At 39.0% G+C, this 26,848-nt stretch overlaps 1 protein-coding gene and 2 long non-coding RNA genes across 3 annotated transcripts in view; 2 read left to right on the forward strand and 1 right to left on the reverse strand.

The window, feature by feature from the left end:
- The window catches only part of LOC134793772 (uncharacterized), a 96,042-nt gene that overhangs the window by 1,145 nt on the left and 68,049 nt on the right, over window positions 1-26,848 (forward strand). The gene's annotated exons all lie outside the window — the stretch shown is intronic.
- LOC134793718 (uncharacterized) lies at window positions 10,275-11,541 on the reverse strand. The gene is made up of 2 exons (XR_010144574.1): window positions 11,329-11,541; window positions 10,275-10,919 (listed from the first exon to the last, which is right to left on the reverse strand). It is a non-coding gene; the product is annotated as an uncharacterized LOC134793718 (long non-coding RNA).
- Window positions 17,875-23,652, forward strand: LOC134793720 (uncharacterized). Its single transcript, XM_063765372.1, has 2 exons — window positions 17,875-22,738; window positions 23,505-23,652. The coding sequence occupies exon 1, from the start codon at window positions 18,363-18,365 to the stop codon at window positions 22,677-22,679; it is 4,317 nt and encodes a 1,438-aa protein (XP_063621442.1). The 5' UTR covers window positions 17,875-18,362; the 3' UTR covers window positions 22,680-22,738; window positions 23,505-23,652.

A 26,848-nucleotide genomic window follows, 5' to 3' on the forward strand; every position in this document is an offset into this window, starting at 1 on the left:
CAAAGGGATAGTGCCATATATTAGAAAGAGACAGCATGATTCGACCCTGAACCACTGTCAAACTTTGGTTTTGTAGGAAGTTTCCTTTCTGTATGGTAGTACTATTAATTATTCTGTGTCGGTAGTGACCCTGCCAATGAATTCAATTCGCAATTCGCTAAAAATAAACAGATCAAAAGGCAAGAGACTCCCAAACAAATTTTTAACACTTGCCAAATAATCAAAACATCCTATGGATTCAACATGTGTCATCATGTGTTTTAATGACAACAGGAAAATGTAAACTGATGAAATAAAGTAGTTGAAAAGTTCTGGAGAAGACTAACATAGATAATATTTACACATCAACCAAATAATTCAGCCGAATATGCTGATTACCGAATATTCAACCCATCTCTGCTTTAGAGCTTTATTTGTAAGTGTTTATATATTAATTTTTAACAAGTTTTAGTATTCACTTTTATCCAAATATTACTTAATTGACCCCGATGGGGTTGAGCATTAAGGCAAGATATAAAAAACGTAGTAGATGCCTTTATTAAACATACACAAAAATAAATACATAAAAATCTTACAAATCTGCTCCCAGAAACCAAATCACAAATACAATTATGTAGTTGACAAAGTGTAGAGTATACTTGCTCTTATTACGGCGTGGTATTACACGACCACGTTCACAGCCCCGCTGCGTAACCCAATCCATGTATAGTTACTTTTTAGACCCCAAAGAAAATCCGTTAACTTTTTCATTCGTATTAAATATAGCACTACAAACACACACAATACAATCATAATAAATAACAAATTTAACTTACAATTATAATGCCTGATTCTTATTCTCTTCGGTAAAAATGATTATTGATAACCCGTTTGGCTGTTTTTATGAAGGCAAAAGGTAAATAAATTTATATGACTGACAGTTATCTCCCGCGAAGTTAAAAATGTGACACTGACACACAAATTAAAGTGTTGCTACTGTTGCTAGTATCCTCCAAAGTTGCTATATAGCTGTTCTTGATTTTGAATATCTTAAGCGCGTTCTACACGGCTGCCAACAGTGCCGTCAGTGCCAAGCAAGTGCCAAGTTTCAAGTAGTAGTAGTTTGCTAAAATAAGAGGTTATTAGATCTATCCCGGTCACAGATCTCGGTAATCCCGGATACTTTCTAGAGTTTGTATAAAGGGCTTATTACACTTATCCTGCCGTCACGTTCGACGTGTTGCCTCTCTGTCGCACTTACGTACGAATTTTATAAGGGCGACAGAGAGACAATACGTCGAACGTGGTTCGCGGTAGGCCCTCTGCTTGGTACACTTGACATGACTGAAACCCTCTCCATACCAAAGAGTATTCTAGTATAATATATATGAGGGGGCGAGTGTGGACGGGGCTGTACGAAAGTTCCAATAATAAAAAATTACCAAAAGATCGTATAAGTGTAAATCACTGAAATATGAAACCTATGGAAGTGAAACGTCAACGAATAATGCGTGCCACTGTGACGTCATCTTAGAACTAAACATGACGGTTTTAGTGCTGCCCAGAAGATTTTTACTGTTACTAGGTTTTATCGATACATCGATAACTTTTTAACGTTCTCGGCTCATTTTATTTAAAATACTAAGTATGTATTATTTGTGGAGTTTATGTTTTAATAGGAAGTAAGTAAATAAATAAAAATTCTTTATTAGTATATTGTTATGTGAAAAGATACTTTGATTGAGTAAGATGTGTGGAGTCTAGGACAATTTCGTGCTTCAAATTTGACAGGTAAACGAGATGACGCTGTACTACTCAATACATATTGCTATTTTTGCGGTAACTCTGATTTTCAAAAGTTGACGTTTGACAACTTAGTGACCGCAAAACACATGGCGCAGTACAGCGCCATCTGTTTTGGATGTCAGAATAAGTGTACGTGTTTTTCTTGGACTTTACCTCTCCATTACAATCAATTTTGTTGTGTTGCTAACCCTAAAGTCTGTAACACACTACCGCACTGCACCTCGACCTTGGTGCGCCGTATCTATAAGTGAGAGCGATACAAAATTCAAGCTTATTAAGCGACGGGTGAAAAAAAAACAAAACACCTTCAGAACATTTTTTTATTACAATAATAAGGAATGACTTCCGCTCTTCAACTTCTTCAACATTTATTCAGCAAATAGGCCACAAGGGCATTTTTATACGTCAACATTGAATTTACATACAAGCAAAAATAATAACAATACATTAACCATTTTATAAATTACAACTATATGTAAGTATATGGTCTCTTAATGTCGAATTATATAAAAAAAATATAATAATGATATAAAAAAGCCCGCAGGGCAGCTTGTGGAGTAACGACCCCACGGCCCCGAGTTACCCTAGTGCTCCCGAGAGTCGGTCAGGATCTCCATCTCCAGACACTTTCTTTTTATGTTCATTTCTTGGTAACCTATAAAAAATGATTTAATTATTAAATTAAGATAATTTAGTTGGTTTGAAGCGGGGTAGCATGATAAAATAAGAAAATATAAATAGGCAATCATAATATATCGATATCAAAGTCGATAAATAAAGTACAACCCTAGCTGAAATGTTTACATTATTTAAGCGTAAAAATATAGTTAAATAAATCCAATCACTTCATGATCTATAACTGCACAGAAGAACCTTGCTATTTATAATGTGAAACATCCTTACATTTCCCAGGAACATTAACAATAACCAATATTTTTCATGTAAATGATAGCGTACCTGTGTAAAGCCCCTGCTACACGGCAGCCGACAAGCCCCCAAACCGCGTGGCCTTGGTCTGTCCCGGACCGTGTAGACAGTTGTTACCAACAAAATTTCGTTTGACCTCCGGACGCCCTTGGCATGCGAGCGCGCGCCAGCGACCGCGGTCTGAGCGGTCGGTCCGGAACCGTGTAGCCGCCCGACGCCGACCGCACTAGGCCATATATTTCGCTTGGAGGACGCGCCGTGTGCGCTCGTGTGGTTAATAGACATGCCATGGGTACTCAGTAGCATTTCTAATAATTTATCAAATACTTTCCTCTTCATTCTCAGAAAGTTATGTATGTCCCCGTAGCGTAGTCCAGCGAATTCATTAAGTTGAAATGACTCAACAAATGCCGTTTTTTGAGCCAGCGTTTCATTCATATACCCTTTTCTTTTTTTACAAACTTTTTATTAACTTGCAATATACCTAATCGTAAGTATGTAAATATGTTTGTACGGGTCAAATCTTGCAAGTTAAATTAGACCCACTTTCTAGTTTCCGATGGAGCTGAAAATTTGCATACATATATAAGTCGGGTGACAATGCATTATTATGGTACCATAGAGCTGATCTGATGATGGAGACAGGAGGTGGCCATAGGAACCCTGTGATAAAACAACGCGACCTAATTGTGTTTGGGGTTTTTAGAATTGTCTCGACGAGTATTAGTTGCCTCTGGAAAGAAAAGTACAGTCAGCGATAAAAGCTTGTACCAAAAATTGTTTTTTTGCCATAAACTTATTTTTTTGTCATTGCACTAGTATGAGTAGGTAGGTTATGAAATTTGGCGCCGCGACCAATAAGTTTTGCTGCCCCAGAAGTGAAGGAAGAAAAACAAAATGCAATCCGCCAGGGGTGGCATACGCCGCCCTTAGGGCCATACGCCACTGAGTAGGTACTAATGCCACGCCAACTTTCTGAAAGGTTAGGGGCCATTTTGTGCGCTTGCAGTACGTGTTGTCCGTCCGCGAGTTCTGAACACACTGTGGTTTGCCACCGTCTAGCCAGACAACTCAAACGGACCCACACACCAAGGACAGACCAAGGTCAGACGGTTAGTAGGCTTGTCGGCTGCCGTGTAGCAGGGGCTTAAGGTTAAAGATGGCTGATTTGGTGGTTTTCTTATGCCGCACCCTAATACACTACACACTGGCATATTCGCGACGTAATTATTCACATTTGGCTTCAATTATTTTCAATCACAAGCAAAATATTGAAAGATAATTAATAATTTTAATTTTCACCACGACTTTTTGACAGGACAAGTACCGGCTGAACTGACAGACAATGACATTTGCAGAACTTTTTTTTTTTTTTTTTTTTTTCTATTATGGCTTTTGGAACGTTAGCCAATGTCAAGTTGTGAAGGTATTAAAAGTTAGGGAAACAAGGAATTAGGAAATACGGATAAGACGAAAATTTGGAAAGGAAAGGATTGGATTTACTGTAATATATATAATTATAATATTATAAACTATATTTTTATATCATTCTTTTCTAAAAATACTGATATGATTTTATAAATATCATACGAGTTGCTAAATAACAAACAAATTATGGATGTAGGAAATGGGATGCGTAATGATTCAAGGCTGGAAAGGAAATCAGACCGATCATGAAGAGAGCATGCAAAGAAAATATGGTTCAGATCCCCATAGTCACCACAAGGACAATGAGGATCCGGCTTTTTATTTATTCTGTGTAAATGCTCCGGGGAACAAACATGCCCCAGGCGCATTCTACACAAAACAGAAGTTACAGTTTTCGAAAAAAATATTTTGTTAAACCATGGTTTCCTTGGAATTGACGGCTGAATATGCCTATAATGTTCACCTTTTGAGGTTTCCTTATTCCAAATCCCATTCCAATCCTCATACAAATAAACTTTTGATAAATTTATTAAGTCATGACAATAATTATGGTATGGCACAATGTCTCCCACGTGAATAGCCTCATTTGCCAATTGGTCAGCTCTTTCATTCCCAGGAATGCCCACATGGCTTGGTACCCAAGCCAACACGACAGCACAACTCTTCTGTGAACATTTATATAAAAGATTTCTAATATTAAAGACAACTGGAGACTGTTTATGAGACTTAAATGGGAACCTCGTTATGGCTTCTAAAGCACTGCGAGAGTCTGAAAAAATTATGGTTTTTGGTATCTTCAGCATAAGTATATATTCTATAGCTTTAAGTAAACCATAACATTCACCAGTGTAGACGGAAGTTTCAGGTGGCAGTTTGATAAGTTGTAATCCTTTGTATTGTGAATGGAAAATTCCAACTCCAACGCAACTCCTATCGCCATGTTTGGAGGCGTCTGTATATAAACAGTGCCAATCAGCCCATTCAATATTAAGAAAATTCATAAATTCCATATTTGGATTAATATCATTTTTAGATAACCCTATGTTAAATCTAATATCTGGATCTGTAATGAGACTGTTGTAATCATGTTGATATAAAGGCAGAGTCGCGTTTCTGTAAGTGGGTGCTTCTAAAGCTTGATATTTTTTAAAACTCTTAACAAGGCAAGGAGAATCCTTATGGGACCAATAATTACAGGTTCCGACCAGATCAGCTAATTGCATTAATTTTAAAAGCAATGGATGAGAATCCAGTTGCAGAGTACGGAAAAAGAATTTATCACAGAGAAACTGTCTTCTAAACGTAAGAGGTGGATCACAACATTCTACTTGTAAGCAACTTATTGGACTCGATTTCATTGCACCTATAACCAATCTTAAAGCCTTAGACTGAATAGTATCAATTTTTTTGATAGCTTTAACATTTCCAGGGTGTAGAAGAAAAGTGCCATAATCTAAAACACTTCTAATCAAAGCGTTGTATAGCAATCTCATAGTAAAAGGGTGAGCCCCCCACCAGACTCCTGTCAGACATCTTAAAATGTTCAGATTTCGTTCACATCTTAATGCAATATATTCAAAATGAGGAATTCCAGTAAGTTTACGGTCCAGTATAACTCCCAAAAATTTTACATTATCTTTAATTACTAATGGAATACCATTGCAATTTATGTTAATAGGTGGAATAGTTTGCTTTCGTGAAAAAACTACAACAGAACTTTTAGACGGCGAAAGATCTAATCCATTATTATTCAACCAATTATTTAAGGCACCCAAAGATGATGATAATACTTTACTAATGTTTTCTAAAGATCGCCCAGAAACATATAAGAGCAAATCGTCGGCATATTGAAGAACATTTAGCTGCCCTTCAACAGAAAGTTCCAAATCATAAGTATAAATGTTGTATAGTAAAGGACTCAAGACAGATCCTTGTGGCAGGCCCTTCCAAACTGTTCTTTTAATGACTTCATTTCCTGACTGATCCAATGAATACTTTATATACCTTTCATGCAACATATTTATTATAAAATTAATCAAAAAGTTGGGAACATCTAGTTGAATTAATTTATTTTTTAAGATTGAAATGTTGACGTTGTCGTACGCAGCATTTATATCTAGAAAGGCAGCAACTAAAAAGTCGAAAAAGGCGCGGGAAACGTGAAACGTGGCGGTTGTGTGTTTTGGTTTCTCGTACATTTAATTCAATTTAAGATCAAGGAATTGGTAATTTGTATATATTTTAGATAGTATTACATGTAAATATTTTTGTTTTCTGTATATATTGTGACATTCACTCATATTAGGTAAGTCTTTTGTAATTCTTTACAATGGGGGAGGATGATCCTCCCGACCCTGGAGGAGAAAACCTCCAGGTTGGTATAAATATTGAAATAGAGTCTAGCATGGATACTGATACATCTGTAAATAATAAAAATGATTTAAAAAGAAAAGTATATAAAAATAAGAGGTGTAAAGATTGTAACAAAAAGAGAAAGCGAAATGCTGGTGGGGAATATGTTTGCGAGTGTGAAATTGTACAGAAGACCCAAGCTCATTCTATAACAAATACTGACACAAATAAAGTAGTTTCTGATATTCAAACAACAAAAGTTGGCAGAAATTTATTTTCAACAGCTGATGTTGCACCGTTTACGGTGCATGTTCAATTAAAACAAACTGATCCAAACTCGTCCCTGCACCCGGTGTCTTTTGGTAGGTTCTTAGTAAAAAACGGCTTCAAAAATATTATAAATGGCAGCGTGAAACGTATTGGTAGGACAAGAATTTCCATGGCTTTTGCAAATCATATCGATGCTAATTTGTTTGTAACCAATCCTCAACTTGACAACGAAAATTTAACAGCATACATACCATCATTTACAGTAACTCGCATGGGCCTAGTCCGTGGTATTCCATCACAGTGGTCCGAGGAGGAAATAGTGTCCAACATTTCCGTGCCCACTGGGTGTGGAAAAGTGCTTAAAGTTCGGCGTTTGAATCATAGAGTTACAGTTAATGGTGCTGTTTCGTGGGAACCCTCTGAGACAGTTGTCCTAACTTTTGATGGTCAAGTTTTACCAAAACGGGTATTCTCATGCTACAACTCACTGCCTGTCGAACTGTATATCTTTCCCACAATCCAGTGCTTCAACTGTACTAAATTTGGTCATACGAAAACTAATTGCAGATCTAAACCCAAGTGCTTTAAGTGTGGTCAATTGCATTCCGGTCATACCTGTTCAGTGGAGGAGGACGATGCCGTTTGCTGCCTTTGCAATGGTTTCCATTTCGCCACGAACAGGGCTTGCCCGGAACACAAGAGACAGAAGGATATTAAAGTAACTATGGCTAACAATTGTATTTCTTATGGTGAGGCTGTTAAATTACATCCAGCTGCTTCAAAATCATTTGCCGATGTCCTTCTGACACAATCACCCCAACAGCCACAGTCTCAGCCAAATTTACATCGCAGTGTCAATAATCCAGCCCCGGGTACAACCATGCAGTCACACAGTTATAAAAAGACAACTTTTTTGAAACCACGTACAGTTAAAAAACTTATAACAACAGGGTATGATGCAGCAGCTCACAATGCTTTAGTTAAAGAATATATCATTCCATCTCCTCAAAATGGCTGTGCACTACAGCAAGAGTCTCCTAAAGATAATGTTTCAGTAGCTGAGGAAATACAAGCGTTAATTGATCATTTATCTCAGCCTAATGTAAGAATACCGTCCCACGTTGCCCCCATGCTTGAAGAACTTGTCTCAACTATTAAAAATAATGGCCAAAATTATACAGTGGAACTGCAGAAGTGTAATAAATAAAAAACAAGATTTAATTCATTTATTAAACAAATTTCAACCATTTGTTTTTGCCCTCTCTGAGACATGGCTCAAGCCTGGGGCTCTTCTTAGAGTCACGGGATATTCATGTCTCAGAGAGGACCGTCCTTCGCGACCTGGCACTCCTGGCGGATGGGGCGGAGTAGCTCTACTTGTCAGGAATTCCATGTCATTTTCACCTTTTCATCTTCCATCCCATAGCGATGATTTTTCAATTGTTGCTGCCATTGTAAATAACATCTGTATTATTTCTGTATATATTCCTCATCCCTCATCATCTATTTTTGTTGAGCTTGAACAAATAATTTCTTCTCTTCCTAGGCCCGTTTTAATTTTAGGAGATTTTAACTCACATCACCAGGTTTGGGGTAGTTCATCGTCTAATTATAATGGAGATCGCCTCATTCATATCATAGACCAACACAATCTTTGTGTTTTAAACAACGGTTCTCCAACCCGCCGAACAGCTCCAACAGAGTCAATTAGCGCTATTGATTTATCAATTTGTTCAGTTGATCTTGCGGCTTCTCTCACTTGGCATACTCTGGAATCAACATATGGGAGTGATCACTACCCTATCATTATTACATTTCCATCTTCTATTCCGCCATCTCCGAAACCTAGCCCTAGGCTTAAGTATAATTTAAGTAATGTTGATTGGAAACTTTTCAAAACCCGTGTAGAGGAGAAATTGTTGTGTTTACCGTCCATAGATGATAGTAATGTAGTTAGTTGTTCAGTTGCATTAGCTCAGATAATGACTGAAGCAGCTGATGAAATTTTTCCGGTTAAAAACAGTGCATCAGGTAAAATACCTTCTCCGCCTTGGTGGGATGATGATTGCACACAAGCTATCAGAAACCGTAAGGAGGCTGAAAGAAAATATTGTCATTTTATGACAAATGAAAATTTTGAGACATTCATGCAAGTTGCTCGTGAGACAAAAAAATTGTTGCGAAAGAAAAAGTTCGAAGGCTGGAAGCGATTTTGTTCGTCTCTTAGTCCTAGCGTAAAACCATCCATAGTATGGAATAATATTAAAAGATTTAGACATGCTTTCAATGAGTCCTCTAGACAGATCCTTCCTCCTAACCTTGCTACACAGTTTATGGATAGATTAGCACCTGCTTCCGTCCCCGAAGAATATGTATTTCACCCTGCTGCCTTTTCATTTGACTCATGCTATTATAATACTTTAAATGAGCCTTTTAAAATGGAGGAGTTAAAAGCTGTATTAAGTGGTTTAAAAGATACTTCACCTGGGGAAGATGGAGTTCCTTATTCCTTTTTAGCAAATGCTAGTGATGGTATTCTTTCTTATTATCTAAATATAATAAATTCTGTTATCCAGTCTGGTAAAATTCCTGATTCTTGGAGATCTCAAATAGTTATTCCTATTTTAAAGCCGTTCAAACCAGTGTCAGATGTTTCTTCTTATCGTCCAATTGCCCTTTCCTCAGTATTTGTTAAAGTAGCAGAACATTTAGTTAAAAACAGACTAGAATATTTTGTAGAAAAAAACCAATTACTTTCTCATAGTCAATTTGGCTTCCGAAAAGGTAGGTCTACTTATGATAGCTTGGGTATTTTAATTTCAGATATTCGATTGTCATTTTCTAGAAATGAGTCTATAGTAGCTGCTTTTCTTGACATAAGCGCCGCTTATGATAATGTCTTAGTCTCAGTGTTACAAGCAAAACTTCACAAATTAGCTATACCAGTAATGTTAACCAATTTCATAATAAACCTTTTATCAGAAAGGTCCATTAGCCTTCTCATAGATGACAACAATAGGATTTCCCGTTTAGTGTGGAGAGGTCTTCCCCAAGGATCCGTATTAAGTCCTTTGCTATATAATATCTACACATTTGATTTAGAATCATCCTTAAATGACACGGTTAGAGTCTTGCAATATGCTGATGATTTATTATTATATTCGCCAAACCTTTCTATTGAACAAGCCAGTAGATCAGTCACTTCTTCTTTGGGCTTATTGAAGTTATGGTTAGATTCAAATGGTCTGGAACTTTCAGTGCATAAAAGTGTTGTAGTTTTGTTTACTAGAAAAATGTTTCCTCCTCCGATCAATGTGCAATTTAATAACTGCTCCATTTCCATTAAAGATAAAACCAAATTCCTAGGTGTTATTTTAGATAATAAATTAACGGGTCTTCCACATTGTGATTACATAGTTTCTAAATGTGAAAAAAATATTAATATCCTCAGGTGCGTTTCAGGAGTTTGGTGGGGTTCACATCCTTTTTGCATGAAACTCATGTATAATGCCTTAATAAGAAGTATTTTAGATTATGGGACATTTTTGTTAGAGCCAGGATATGTAGCTGGCTTCCAAAAACTAGATCGTATTCAATCCAAAGCACTCAGATTGATTTGTGGGGCCATGAATTCAAGCCCTATCAATGCCATGCAAGTTGAGTGTGTTGAGCCTCCACTTCATTTACGACGCCAATATCTTAGTGATAGATTTATTTTCCGATGTTCTCAATTCTCTAATCACCAACTCTGGATTATCCTGTCTAACCTTGTGCTTCAAATAACTACTTCCAACTATTGGAAACACAAAAGTCCTCCTTGTTTAGTAAAAAGCTTTCAAAAACTTAAATCTATATCAGCTCCCACTGTTAGCTCTTCAACACTTCCCATTTTCCAATATGAATATGATTCTCTGACACTTATTCCTCCAGTTCTCCTCGATATTGGAGTCTCCAAGAATGATGTTGAACAAAATCAACAATTCCTGGGATTCATTGGAACAGATGGCCTGGGTGCTCATCATATGTACACAGATGCTTCTAAGACGTCAGAGAATGGTTGTGTTGGCGTTGGTGTTCTCCACACCCAATCTAATATTTACCAAAAAATAAAGTTGCCACCAGAATCCTCTGTGTACAGTGGTGAGTGCTTTGGAATCCTGAAAGCAATAGAGTTCATCATTATAATGCATCTCAAAAAAACAATTATTTTCTCAGATTCCCTAAGTTCACTACAGGCAATATGTAAATTTCCTTTCAAATCTAAATCTAATAACCCAATTATTTATCAAATCCGTAGCCTATTGTTAAAATGTCACATTAAAGGGTATTCGGTTTCCATTGCCTGGATCCCTGGACACAGAGGGATTAAAGGTAATGAAAGGGTGGATGATTTAGCTCGAGATGCCATTAGTTGTGGAGACATGTTTCCGTTTAAGAATGTGTCTGAAGACCTGTTGGCACTGCCTAAATTATACCTACGAAAGGAATGGAGGAATTTATGGACATCTGGTGCAGGTGCTGCTGCGTTACATTATCGAAGCATTCAAAAATCAATTCCTGCCAAACCTTGGTTTGCTAAAATCTCTCTGCCAAAACCTGCAACTAGTATGTTAATTCGAATGAGATTGGGTCACGTATGTACACCGGAACACCTCAAACTACTAAATCGCGTGGCCAGTTCTGCATGTACTTGTGGAGCTGATCCCGCTGATCTTAACCATATATTCTTTGCATGTAACCTTTATGATCGTTCTATACTATTAAGACAGCTGTCAGATTTTAAAGTTCCGTTTCCCACATCTATTACAACACTCCTGTATATTAATGATTCTTCTCCATATATATTTAAATCATTGTATTCATTTATTTCACGTCATAACATTAAACTCTAACTGCCTATAATTTACCTTTTCCTGATCCTTTTCCAAAATTCCGTCTTACCCGTTATAATGTAATCCTTTAATTCCGTTTCCCTGCTTTACTCGTCTGGCTGAATGCGCCAGGAGCGCGATGCCATAAAAAAAAAAAAAAAAAAACTAAAAAGTCATTTCTAGAGAAACTTATTCTGATATCTGTGGTAAAAATGCTTAAACTGTCAAGAGTACATTTACCTTTCCTAAAACCAAATTGATTACAAGATAAAAGTTTATTATGTTCTAGAAACCATTCCAATCGAATTTTTACTAAGTGCTCGGCAACTTTAGCTAGTACAGTTGATAAAGCTATGGGTCTATAAGATGTGGGATCTGAATTGGGTTTATTCGGCTTCTGTATTAAAATCAATGTTTGAGTCCTCCACTCTTTAGGAACAGAGCCTGTTATCATAACATTGTTAATCAAAGAAAGGAAGTAACAAAGACTGTTATCGTCAAGTTTTGACAAGAAAGAGTAAGGAATCCCGTCTTCACCGGGTGCGGAGTCTTTAGTTGATGAAAGTACTCCTTTCAGTTCAAAAAGTGAAAAAGGGGAATTTAAAACATCTTCAGAATTATTATTAGATAACATGAGTGGCCTTAAAATCATAGGATGCTCTGGGACGTAAGGTGGGCCCAAACGATCCATGACTTGTTCTGCTAAAACTGGGGATATTTTACTCTGTGTGTCTTTAAATGCTGATCTAAATCTTCTAATGTTTTGCCAAACTATAGATGGTGAAACATTAGGACTTAATGATTTACAAAACCTATGCCACCCTTCAAACTTTTTTGTTCTAAGTAATTCTTTAGTGGATTTAGCAACTTCTAAGTAGTTATCAAAGTTATTATCAGTCATTTCTTGACAATACTTTTTCTCTGCCTCCTTTCTTTGTTTAACTGCAAGGGTGCAGTCTGAATCCCACCAAGGTGGGGATGGAATGAATTCTGGACCACTACTTTTCAATGGAAAGGTTTCATTAGCAGCCTCAACCAAAGCTGTGGCAAATGCTTGTGAACTGTCTAATATATTCAAATGGCTTATTTCTGGCAAATTATTAATTTTTTGTTCTACAGCCTCTCTATACTGATCCCATTTATCGTCTATTAACTTGTGTTTAATACGGGCCTGTCTGACATGCTTTTGAGGCTTCTTAAAGTAAGGAAAGGTAATGAGAATAGGAAAATGGTCGCTACCACAAGTGGAGACTGCAGTTGACCAAGATATAGATGAAGCAAGATCTGGAGTACAAATGGACAGATCTATTGCACTTGGATTTCGAGCGAGCCTTGTTGGAGATCCAGTGTTTAATATGCATAAATTACATGAGCTAATTAGTTCCAACAGTTTTTCTCCATAGTATAAAGTTTGAGCACAGCCCCAGAACTCATGGTGAGCATTAAAATCCCCTAAGCATACAAATGGTTTAGGCAGGAACTTAAAAAGTTCTTCAATTTCTTTAAAAATATTATTATTAGGTTTATTATAATATAATGATACATAACAAATACTATTTACAACCACTGCTATAACAGATAATTCATCACTATGTACAGGTAGAGTGATATAATTATATGTTAAAGAGTTTTTGACAAGTATGGCCACTCCACCATACCCATCAGGTCTGTCTTCTCTCAGACAGACATATTCTGGTATTTTAAACACTGAATCCTTTCTCAACCATGTCTCTTGAAGACAGATTAGAAAGGGATCATGTTTATTAATAACATGTATTAAATCTTGTTTTCTATTGATTAGACTGCGAACATTCCACTGAACCACTAAGGCTCTCTGATCCATTATTGTTGTTTCTGAGTTGGTATAAAGCATTAATAACTGCTGCAACGTTGGACGGTGATACTGTGTTAGATTGGGACATTAAATTCATAAGAGCTTTTACTATAGCATCAATACTAGGCGTTTCTTCTTTGTTACTACTACAGTTACCACTACTAAAAACAGGTTTTTCCCTATGAATAACTGGTTGTCTTACTATTTCTGAATGAGCATACCTATCATACCCTTTTTTTTTTTTTTTTTTTTTTTTTTTTTTTTTTTTTTAAATTTAAATCAGGCAACAAGGCCCATATTACAAATACCTTACAGACTAACATACATATATATATATATTATAAACTTAAAAACTAAACACTACTTTGCCTAACTTTACAGGAGCCCTGGGTTTAAGAAAAACAGTTTTTTTATAAGATTGGTTATTCAACTCTGGTATTTTATCCTGATAACTCTGTGAATCGTGCTGTGTTTGTGAAGAAGATGACACTGGTGTTGCAAGCAAAGCCTCAGCATATGAGACCTTAGACACAGGCGGGTGAATTTTGGAAGCTTCCATGTAAGAGATGCAACTTTTGCTCATAGTTTCTTTAATAGCTCTTTGTCTGTTAAATTCTAAACATTTTTTGCTAGTGGCTTGATGTGAACCTTTACACAAGCAACACTGATAGTCATCCTCCTCTACATCACAAGATTCACCAGAGTGACCTTGTCCACACTTGAAACATCTTGGATTTGAGCGGCACTGATTTTTAACATGCCCATAGCGGCAACAAAGGAAACATTGAACCGTTGGATATATATATAGTTCTACTGGCAAGGCCATGTAGCACATGTACACCCGGGTTGGTAATACTTGCCCATCAAAAGTAAGTATAATGGTACCAGTATTCACAAATTGAGTAGTGTTATTGACAACAATTTTCCTTTTTATTCTTCTAATTTTTATAATTGGCCCACAGCCAATTGGCAGGTTAATAGAAGTCTGTACTTCATCATCAGTCAAGTCAAGTGGTACGCCTTTGATCACTCCCATTCGTGTGACATTGGAAGTTGGGATGAAAGCATTGTATTTGTTATTTCCTAAGCTGTCATTACTTAAAAAATTGTTAGCATCAGTGTGTGTAGCAAATGCAATGCTGACTCTATTTCTGCCTATTCTCTTTAGACTGCCGTTCACAACACCTTGAATGTTATTTTGTCGCATAAAACGACCAAAAGTGATAGGATGGAGAGTTGTGCCATCACTGGTAGCTTCTTTTTGAACATGTACAACAAAAGGTGCAATGTCAGACTGTTGGTAGCGGTCACGACCAACAGGCACATGAGTAGGTGGGGAGTTATTATTAAGAGTATTTGTATTTTCAGAATTCGAGGTTACAATGGGATTCGGATTTACTGTTGGCTGTGGATGATTGGTAGCATTCTCTTTTAATTTTGCTTCAGCAACGCAAACACAATCTGTATTTTTATTCTTGCTTGACCCAGATTTGCGTTTTCTTTTATTACAATTGGTACACATCCGTGAAAGAATTTTTCTCTTTAAAGTTACGTCCGTAGTATTTGATACTGACGCATCAGTATCCATCGATGACTCTATCGCGGAAATTAAAATATCTATTGGTGTTTTCGACCCTGAGGGAATCGTTCCCCCAGGGTCGGGGGTGTGGCCATCCCCCATATAAATTACATATAATTAGCACTTACCCCTATATGTACACCTAACTACTTAATAAAATTAAAAACTAAAGCTAAATCTACAAATATATACACTAAATACAGACTCCAATCCTTTAAAAATACAATTTTAAAACTTTAGTTACGAAAACCGCGTCCGCCGCGCACGAAGTTTCCCGCCCTTTTTCATTTGCAGAACTAAACATGGCGGATTTTCGGCCGCATTAGGTATTTACGTATTTTCATGGAACACTTTATGTACGTACTGAAATACTGTCATCTTTTTTTTGCTATGGGTTACAGTGCTGAGTAAAAACGAGACAGATATATATTTATGTGTGTGCCGTCAAAATGGGTGCTATTTCTATAAGCAATTGTACGTATAGAACAATATGTCTTGTCCCTATTATATAGGTCCATGGTGTAAATAACATTATTTGCGGTATTTGACACATTATGACTGACGTATATAGAGATGTAACTAACGCAAATCGATTGTCACAGCAAGCGATTACGATTGGATGGCACGTAGACTGAGGTATCGAATTGTGACGTATAATGAATTTTTATTTGAGATTTAAATAAAGCTAGAATTATATGGTTTTCCCGCAAGCTACCCACCCGAGTGAGTAGGTCGCACCCATTGTCAAAATTGAAACTAACTGGGGATCTATTTTAAAGTTTATTTATGTTATTTCTGTGTCAAATTTGTTGTCTGTTAAGTGACGATAAATATATCCATATTTACAGTTAATTATCCATCTTTTCCTTATTTTTATTAAAAGAAAAATGAAAAATTCATATCGATTTACTTAGACGACTACCGATTCATAACGGTGGTGTCCGGCCAACCCTAAAATTAAAAAAAAAAGACGTAGAACGTAAACGTTCGCAGTGCAGTTGTTTTCCTTTGTGATTTCGATGTACAAAACATTTTACGTAGTATTGCTGTTGTGAGTGACAGACGTCAAATACCGCAAATAATGTTATTTACACTATAACGCGAACACAAAATATAGTTGGTCAAACCAATTTGTCAGTCAGTAAGAACCAGGAAAACTATATTTATCCTTTTCTTTTGGGTGCTAGTACTAGTGTAAGACATATAATAGATAGTATTGTCGTGACAAGCACGAATATCTAATGTCACAATACAAATTTCCTAGCGGCAACACTGAACAGCGCCCTCTGAGTGGAACTGTGGTAAGTTATTCCAACGTGGCCAGTTGTAAGGTAAAAACCAGTATGGCGCGAAGCGTGTGAGTGCATAAAAGTGTAATATACAGTGAGGAAGCCCACAGCTGTCCTGAGTCGTCTAAAGCTAAGTATCTTATGTTACTTGGTGCTCACAGTGGTGGTATGGTTTCTCTATGCAATGATCCCCTTTATCCAAGAGCAGTAAGTTCATATGAGGTTAGCTTGCCGCGGGATCTGCCGTGGAAGCTATTCCTGAGACCATCTTAGGTAAGGCAAACTAGGTTTCTCTGTCTGGGTATGACTTGATGTGCCCCAGGCTTCATCTCCACCTGGGTAGACTAGATGCGCCCCAGTGTGCGAGAGCCGTGGCGGTTTCGGCTGCACGGCTAGAGGCGTGTCGATGTGCGGCAGTTGCCTCGGCTCGGATGTTAGGCGTCCGGGTTATCCGACCATGTGTCGGCGGACCCCCCGCGGGGGGGGTCCTTAGAACCTTCATCTCCACCTGGGTAGACTAGATGCGCCCCAGTGTGCGAGAGCCGTGGCGGTTTCGGCTGCACGGCTAGAGGCGTGTCGATGTGCGGCAGTTGCCTCGGCTCGGATGTTAGGCATCCGGGTTATCCGACCATGTGTCGGCGGACCCCCCGCGGGGGGGGTCCTTAGAACCTTCATCAGGCCTTGTAAGATGGTTCTCTTTTGTTGTAGAGATAAGTTATATGTATAGAAGGTGATGGTTGTATGAGAATACCATATTCATGAGCAATTAAACCCACAGATCTCGGGGTCAAACAACCAGCCACCATAAAGTAAAGCGAAGCAGACTGAGGCTCCTCTGGCCCAAGAGAAGTGGATCAGAGAGAGCGAGGATAAAGAATCCTTCATGGGAGATGAAGGTATGTATGCCAAGCATTCTGTTACTCTTACACCCCACACCACACAAACAATAATAATTAGTGGCCGCCTTTCCCCTTTTACGGTCTTATTTGTATACCGTAAGTGGCTGGGGGAGAGGTGGCCACAATGGTGGAGATGCTGGGATCCAGTAGATAAGGAATTAAGGCTTATAATATAAATAAAGAATGCAAGGCATACATTTCAATATAATCAGACATCTTTACTAACAGAAATCATAGATGGCGCTACTGGTATCAAAAGCTGCGAGATACTATTTTTTACGAATATATGTTTGAAGTGTTTTCTTACGAAGTCTGGTTCGGCATTCATTTAGGCTCGTTTAAATAAAGAGGCTGGCATTTGTATTTATTAATTGAAGATAATTTGAGTAAATAAGTCATATTTTTATTTTGCGTAACAAGCGGAATATCAACTGTACGGAATGTACGGAGTACCAACTTGAAGAAATTGCATATGGTGACCGGAAACAGGACAACTACGTTTCCGTCGAGGTTGTATTTATGATTTATTTTACAATTAGAGTATAGTTGTAAATTATCAAGAAGAATATTGAGAGATAAAAGTAAAGTCAAGGATGATTCCATTCAAGAACTGAGAAGCCAAATGGACAAAATAATCACTGCCAAGGAGGATGCGGAGAGGATATCGAGTAGGAAACGCCCTCTGGACTCAGAAGCTAGTACGGTCGGGATTCTTCATGTGAATGCGAAACGCGCGAGATACGCAAGTCAGTCCCAACTACATCACAGTAAACAGAGTAAACAAAACCAGCAGAGAGACTTCGATAAGCGACCTGTACAGAAGAAGTTTAAGGGTTTCAAGAAAAATAGCAATAGAGGCAACAGACCAAACCAAGCTTCAACTTCAAGCAAGGATCAGACAGAAACTCAGCGAAGTCCTCAAGAGGTCAGGAAGAGATTGGATTGTATATTTTGCAAAGGGGGCCATTATAACGATAGCTGCCCTGAAGCATCTACTTTAGCCGAAAGGAAGAAACGACTTGAAGGACGATGCTTCATCTGTTTCAGGCAGAATCACTTGGCAAAAGACTGTAAGAGTAAGAAAAAATGCGCTCGCTGCCATAGTGAAGTACTGCATAATCGAGCATTATGTCCTTCAAATTTTCAGAAGGATACAACGGAGAAGAAACAGTCCTGACTGTTCCAGAAGAGGGAATCACTGCACTCCAAACGGCAACAGTTTATGCAAGCCCCCTAGATAATAAGAACAAACTATTTAAATATAGACTTCTCTTAGATCCAGGTTCCCAACGCTCTTATGTAACATTCCGGACTGCAAAGGAACTAAAGCTTCCCGTCGAAGAAGAGAGTCATCTAGTAGTATTCACCTTCGGCGACGATCCTCCCAGAGAGATACATAGCCCAATAGTCACTCTTCATCTACTATCTAGAACAAACAAGAACATAGTAATACAGGCTAACTGCGTAGAGCATATCTCCAGAGGTTATATACCTAATGTCAAGATGAAGAACTTACCGGAGTCATATACACTAGCGGACGACGGGTCGCTGAGCGGACCTGTACAGATCTTGGTTGGAAACGAATATTACTGCAACATAACTTACGAGAAAAGGGTACAACTGGATAGCAATTTGTTTCTAATCGACTCTGCACTTGGTTGGATAATTAGTGGTAGAGCAGAACCACAGCTTAGAGACGAGTCGTACGTAGTGACTTACACTCAGACTTGCATTGAAACGAAGCTTCATCAGCCAGATCCACCTCTTTGTAATGGAGACATAAAGAGCCTTTGGGAACTAGAATGCATAGGTATTAGTGATTCCCCAAGAGCAACTAGAGAAGAAGAAGCCATCAAATATTTTAATGATACAACTTTAAAATTAAATAATCGATACACGGTAAGCTGGCCTTGGATAACTTATCCACCGGATTTACCTAATAATTTTGGAATGGCTTTTGGTCGTTTATCAAGCTTATTGAAGCGTATGGATCAAGATACGTTGGTAGCATACAGAGATACGTTTAAACAACAATTAGATAAGGGTATAATAGAAGTTGTACCCTCTTCAAGAACATCAACAGGTAACGTCATTCACTACCTACCTTTCCATGGAGTACGTCATCGAGGAAAACCTATGAGAATAGTTTATGATGCTAGCTCTAAGAGTATCAAGGACACCAAGAGTCTGAACGAATGTTTGTACAGAGGACCACTCATGCTAGAAGACCTCACGGGCTTACTTATAAAATTTAGAACTCATAGGATAGGTTTAACCTCGGATATTGAAAAGGCGTTTTTACAGATGGCGTTACACGAGAAGGATCGTGATGTAACCAGATTCTTGTGGCTCAAAGATACCTCTAAACCGGTATCTCAAGACAACCTACTATACCTTAGGTTTTGTAGAGTTCCATTTGGCGTCATTTCATCACCGTTTTTGCTTAATGCGACTATTAAGCACCACCTGTCCAACGCAGAAGATCAGCAAGTCAGACAGAAAGCAAATGACATATATGTGGATAACTTTGTTTCGGGTACCGACACTACGGATGAGGCGATGAAACTCTACAAAAATCTAAAAGGATCTTTTCAAGATATTTCAATGTCACTCAGAGATTGGAGTTCAAATTCTAAGGAATTTATGAAGAAAGTCTCTGATACATGTAAAGAAGATAAAGTAAAGGTACTTGGCTTAGAATGGGACATCAAAAAGGATACTCTTCAGTTGAAACCTAACTTACAAGAAGAAGCTGTCACAAAGAGAGGAATACTGAAGACTATCGCATCAATCTACGATCCATGTGGTTATGCAGTACCCTATACCCTATCATCTAAACTATTTTTACAAGAGCTTTGGAAAGCTGGAGTGTCATGGGACTCACCATTATCGAGCGAACTAACGGAAGAATGGAACAAGATCCGACAGAATTTAGAAGCCATTAGGAAGGTGTCGGTGGACAGATGCTACATGAAGACACCAGTGGGAAAAGGCTACCAACTACACTGTTTCACCGATGCCTCTCTACAGGCTTATGCAGCATCAGTCTTTTTAGTCTGCGGCTCGGAGAAAAGCTTCATTATTGGTAAATCTCGGCTGATACCAATAAAGGACCAGGAGAGTCTCAAGATACCTCGTCTTGAACTTTTAGGAGTACTGATTGGCAGTAGACTGATAAAGTTCGTTCTTAAGTTTCTCCAGCAGAAGATAGTAAGACAAGTCTTATGGACTGACAGCCAGATCGTCATAGAATGGTGCAAATCTGACAAGCTATTGCCACCCTTCGTTGCCAGGCGGATAGAAGAGATCAAAACAAATAAAGATCTGGATATCAGATACCTTCCAACAGAGCTAAATCCAGCTGACGTCGGCACCAGACCCACCTGCTCGAGCGAGGACAGGGAGAAATGGCTAAGTGGTCCACAATTTATAGTTCAAGATCCGAAGACGTGGCCAACAACTTCTGGCGGTGGACCAACCAGTTCTCTCTTGATTGGGGAGGGTCTTGGGATCCAAGAAGACGAAGAACTGATGGAAATAGTTGATCCGGATATACACAACGTTAGTCCGATGGAAACGGAGGACAGTATAACTGAAAAGGAAGTAGCGAGTCATGACAATGATCAAATGCCAGATAAGTTACTAAAATTGAAAGAAATTCAAGCTGAATACTTTCCTCTAGAGGTAGAAGGAAAGGTAACTAGTTTAAGTTTGAATTTAGGCATATTTAAAGACATAGATGAGTTACTAAGGTGTAAAGGTCGTATGAAACACGCAGACTGGACATTCGATAAACGCTACCCTATACTTATACCAAAAGATTCAGATTTCACCAACGAAATTATAATGAAGACTCATCAAGAAAATAAGCATGTTGGAGTAAGTCACACGTTAGACAAGATAAGGGAAACTTACTGGATACCACAAGGAAGAAGCCAAGTTCAAAAGATTTTGAAGAAGTGCTCCGAATGTATGAAGCATGACGGAGGGCCATATAAACTACCAGAAACTCCTGCGTTACCGAAAGAGAGGGTCAATTATAGCTCACCATTCACATACGTTGGTACCGACTATCTGGGACCACTTCTAGTCAACAATGGGAATGGCAATTGTAAAAGGTGGATTAGCCTCTACACATGCTTAGCCGTAAGAGCCATTCACTTAGAAGTTGTAAAGGACCTAACTGCGGAAGAAGGTTTAATGGCCTTACGTAGAATGATTTCAGCAAGAGGTGTACCTACCTTAATAACGTCTGATAATGCGGCTCACTACAAGTTACTCTCAGAGATTCTTCAGAACCCATACTGCGTAGAGAAAGAGATAAGATGGAAATTTATACCACAGTTAGCACCATGGCATGGAGGATTCTATGAGAGATTAGTTGGTTTGGTTAAAAACTGTATGAAGAAAACATTACAGAAACATTTGTTGAATGACACTCAGCTAGTAACAGCGGTGAAAGAAATAGAAGCAGTTCTTAACACAAGACCCTTAACTTACGTAGATTCAGAGCCGGATCATGTACTAAAACCTTCAGACTTTCTTACTATGGGAAAGTGTATCATTATGGAAACTTCAGATAAGGATCCTACGACGTCGCAAGGGACGGTGACTAAGGACAATTTAATTAAAGGTTGGAAGAAAGCACGGATAATTCTACGAGAATTTAAAGAGATGTTTGAGAACAGGTATCTCCTAAATTTGAGAGAAAGATATTCCCACCATCCTAAAGAACCTAGAGTAACATCAAAGTTAGCACCTCAGATAGGTCAAATCGTGCAGATTAAAGGTGACACGAAGAACAGGATAAATTGGAAAGTTGGGAAAATAGTATCTTTAAAGGAAGGCGCCGACGGTTTATGTAGGGTCGCCACGGTACGAGTAGGAGATACAGAGTATACAAGATCTATCGCACATCTCTACCCGTTAGAGATCGAAGATGGAGAAGAACAGTGTAAACAAACATCATCTTATGAAGAAAGTGTAGAAGAACCGGTGCAGATTCCTGATCTTCAACGTCCACCAGACAAGGATGACGTGACGATGGAATCCCTCAAGGACGTTACTGAGCCTCCACCTGCGCAAATATCCACTCAAGAAGTAAGAGATCAACCAGAAGAAGTACAGCCTCATGCCTCGCCAGAAGAGGAACCGTGTTCCTCTAAACAAACAGTTGAGTCTATATCTAGTGAGTTAAACGAGCCTAAGCCTAAGTCTATGTCCGAACCAGAACCACTCGCGGTCGTCGACCTCGAGTTTTACGACCACACTGTTCCCGAGTCACACCACCTAGAGGAAGTTGCGCCAGAAGAACAACACGACGAAGCAAGACCTAAGAGAGCGGCAGCTCTCAGAGCCCTTGAGAAGATCAAGGAATGGACCAGCAATCTAGTCGCCGTGTTGCTGCCTGAGGCGGGGTGTGTCGTGACAAGCACGAATATCTAATGTCACAATACAAATTTCCTAGCGGCAACACTGAACAGCGCCCTCTGAGTGGAACTGTGGTAAGTTATTCCAACGTGGCCAGTTGTAAGGTAAAAACCAGTATGGCGCGAAGCGTGTGAGTGCATAAAAGTGTAATATACAGTGAGGAAGCCCACAGCTGTCCTGAGTCGTCTAAAGCTAAGTATCTTATGTTACTTGGTGCTCACAGTGGTGGTATGGTTTCTCTATGCAATGATCCCCTTTATCCAAGAGCAGTAAGTTCATATGAGGTTAGCTTGCCGCGGGATCTGCCGTGGAAGCTATTCCTGAGACCATCTTAGGTAAGGCAAACTAGGTTTCTCTGTCTGGGTATGACTTGATGTGCCCCAGGCTTCATCTCCACCTGGGTAGACTAGATGCGCCCCAGTGTGCGAGAGCCGTGGCGGTTTCGGCTGCACGGCTAGAGGCGTGTCGATGTGCGGCAGTTGCCTCGGCTCGGATGTTAGGCGTCCGGGTTATCCGACCATGTGTCGGCGGACCCCCCGCGGGGGGGGTCCTTAGAACCTTCATCTCCACCTGGGTAGACTAGATGCGCCCCAGTGTGCGAGAGCCGTGGCGGTTTCGGCTGCACGGCTAGAGGCGTGTCGATGTGCGGCAGTTGCCTCGGCTCGGATGTTAGGCGTCCGGGTTATCCGACCATGTGTCGGCGGACCCCCCGCGGGGGGGGTCCTTAGAACCTTCATCAGGCCTTGTAAGATGGTTCTCTTTTGTTGTAGAGATAAGTTATATGTATAGAAGGTGATGGTTGTATGAGAATACCATATTCATGAGCAATTAAACCCACAGATCTCGGGGTCAAACAACCAGCCACCATAAAGTAAAGCGAAGCAGACTGAGGCTCCTCTGGCCCAAGAGAAGTGGATCAGAGAGAGCGAGGATAAAGAATCCTTCATGGGAGATGAAGGTATGTATGCCAAGCATTCTGTTACTCTTACACCCCACACCACACAAACAATAATAATTAGTGGCCGCCTTTCCCCTTTTACGGTCTTATTTGTATACCGTAAGTGGCTGGGGGAGAGGTGGCCACAAGTATGAAGCTCGCTCTCTATGGTTGAAATGAGACAGTCCTTTGACAAACTATATAAAGTATAGTCTGTCAAGCCATTTCCGTTAGTAGAAAAAAGCGGCAAATTTAAAAAATGTAGGCGCGAAAGGTCTACAAAATCGGCCCATAGAAAATTTGAAATTTTCGCCTTTTTCAACTTAGAGGATATAACCAACGGAGACGCCATGTCTAAAATTTTCGGTACAAAATAGTCTGCCGTTTTTTGCGGGGGAGGGGCACATCAAATGTATAGGTACGTCATGTCAGATAAACGTCAGTCCATACATATGGTTGACATGTGGTTGACCATTGGCCGCCTATTTTCGACAGAGGGGAACGCCTGTTAATGGCGGCTCCATTGTTAATTACTCCGAGTTTTTCTACTGACAAGTTTTAGAAGTGAAAACTTCTTTAGCGGCGCTGTGCACTTTTTGTGATGGGGAAAACATTTTAAACTCGTAACGGGTGTCACGTGACCTTAAGACGTAAGACTGTCAGAATCAGAATCAGAATCAGAATCAGAACTTTTATTGATAAAATATAAGTATTTTACACGTCAACACATTATTTCTGTTTTCACTGTCATTCAGTTTTCACTTCTGCCGGCACTCCCGGAGTGCACCCTGTTGTTTTTTTTAATTATTTATTTATTTATAAAGGGTTTTTTAAACAAATGCCACCCTCGTAGTGGCTCTCTAATAAACACTATTAGAATAAAACAGTCTAAATCTAAACTGACAAAGTTGTTTGACCGGCTATACATATTTAAAAAAAGATTTGGTGGTATATTTCTGGCTCCGATGTAGCACTAGCTTAATATAGTAGAACGTAGTGAGGTTATATATATTATGTTCTTTCTCTTTGATCGTAGTTCTACACAGGCTGACGCAACTAGGAACAAAAAAAGGTTTTGTATGGACTTTAGTAACCTAGCCATAGCTAAAAAAACAAAATAAAACGTCAGTGCTATTCTTCTGTCATGTCAACTGTCAGCCACATTGCTTTGTTGCTTGCACTGAAATATGAAACCTATTATATAGGTCCATGGTTGCTTGTCATGGCGGTTTGTAGGTTTTACTTACGTATTTCTTGCAATTTCTTTTTTAAAAGCCTTCGTTATTTTCCAAAACAGTCAAACGTGATAAGAACATACAAGGAGTCAATAGATTTTGTTTGAATGCCACCGAAAACTAAGTTGTTTCAGTGCGAAATATGTGGCAATTGATACGCTCGCGAAAATCGCAAAAAAGGAAGTTTATGGCGAAATTTCCATTAGATGAAGACCGGTAAGTATTGCTTTAGATACTTTTAGCCTTATTTTGGTGTAGCAGGCTATAAACACATCGAAAATTAGATATTTCATATCCACTTTCATTGTGAACTAGGGATGTACTACAGGTATAAGATACGAAGTATCGATATCGACGGCAGCCTAATTTTTTATCAATGTAAATAGTAAATAAAATACAATGAGTGAATTTCCTGGTAACTTGCATACAACATGACTATAATTATTTCTCCGAATATTTTTAGTGGAAAATTATCTATCATCTGTGCATTAATGGAATGGACATTATATTATATATTTTTGGAATCTAGTAATAGAGGATATTACTGCAATGTTCTGCCGCCAGAGTGCAGCACTACCGACTCTTGTCGCGAGCCGACTCGCGAATGTATTAGATATTAACTACATCTGAACGCGCCCTAAATGACATCTGTCATCTGTCAAAGACGCCAAGCGGTCTGATAGTTTTTTCCCGCCCGGCCCGCCAACAATATTGGCTTTGGTTCCTTATTAGATGTTGTAAAAGTGGGTAGTAATGTGCTTTAGAGCTTCCGGCGCGTCCGGTCGCTCTTCCATTTCGCCTTCAGCGGCCTTAGTGTGAACAGTCAGTAGTGTGAACAAGTGTATACGTGACGAGCACGTGCCGGTTGGTTGAAACCGGCGACTGGTTCATCTATTATAAGTTGAGTATGATTGGCTTGATATGATATAACTCAAGTGTGCTTGCTTTGATATCTATTCATTGTATTGTAACTGTGTAATCTCCATTTCTCGTAAGTCCCTTGCTATACCATGACAGTGTAACTTGTGCTCATAACGTAACTATCTAACATTATCATGTAATGTGTCTATAATGCCTTGTATGATGTTAATCCGTAATGATGCTCGATATTGAAGTCCTCCCTTGAGAACCATAGTAAACTAGGCCCGAAGGCTTTACGCTGGGCAATGATGTGAACTAGGCCCGAAGGCTTTACGCTGGGCGGTACTCTGTAAGTTAGACCCGAAGGCATGAGTGCTGGGCTATACTTGGTATATTACTCCCGAAGGCATATGGGCTGGGATGTATGATATAGGCTGGTCCCGAAGGCATAAGTGCTGGGCAGCCGTTGTTAAGGTGTCGACACATGAAGAGAGTACATGGATTGGATAATGTTCCCCTTGGTAAATGGTAATGAATGAATCCTGGTAACTGACGTACGGACAATGTGACCATGCAAAGTTCCCATAACGTTACTGACAGACATCAACTAATGACCATATGTCTCTTGCCATATCAGGCTAAGCGTACTTAATGACTGTATAGTCATTAATCTATTTAACCCCCAGATGTCGGACGGTAGCTCCGAGGTAACGCCGAGATAACGGCGAAGCCTTAATTAGCGAAGCAGGAAAAGGACTGCATTACATCATCAATAAAAGGTAAGGATCTAGGCACTCACATATACACAGGAACCCGGAAACTAGTTTATTCGGTATCGCGACGCCTCCATGTGTGTGTGTTATCGCAGTCCTATTAGTGATATAAAGTAATATATTCATACACACGCATAGGGGTAGTTCGCGACAACTCTAGTAAATTCATAAACTAAGTTATACATACTCTGCCTTAAACTGTTTTTTGACAAGTTTTCGCAGACAATAAATTATGACATTGATGCATCAAGGCGGTTTGTTAACCAGGGCCTACCAGTAAACGCGAAAATCGAAATTTAGTTATCTGCCTCTTTATCGCTCGAATATGCAAGAGTGATAAAGAGGTTGATCAGGATAAATCAATTGTTAAGTTAATAG

The sequence above is a fragment of the Cydia splendana genome, chromosome 9 (genome assembly GCF_910591565.1).
Source record: "Cydia splendana chromosome 9, ilCydSple1.2, whole genome shotgun sequence".
Lineage (NCBI taxonomy): Eukaryota > Metazoa > Arthropoda > Insecta > Lepidoptera > Tortricidae > Cydia > Cydia splendana.

Bases quoted from the DNA above. Each gene is read 5' to 3' on its own strand.
- LOC134793720 (XM_063765372.1), top strand. From the start codon at position 18,363: ATGTCCTTCAAATTTTCAGAAGGATACAACGGAGAAGAAACAGTCCTG.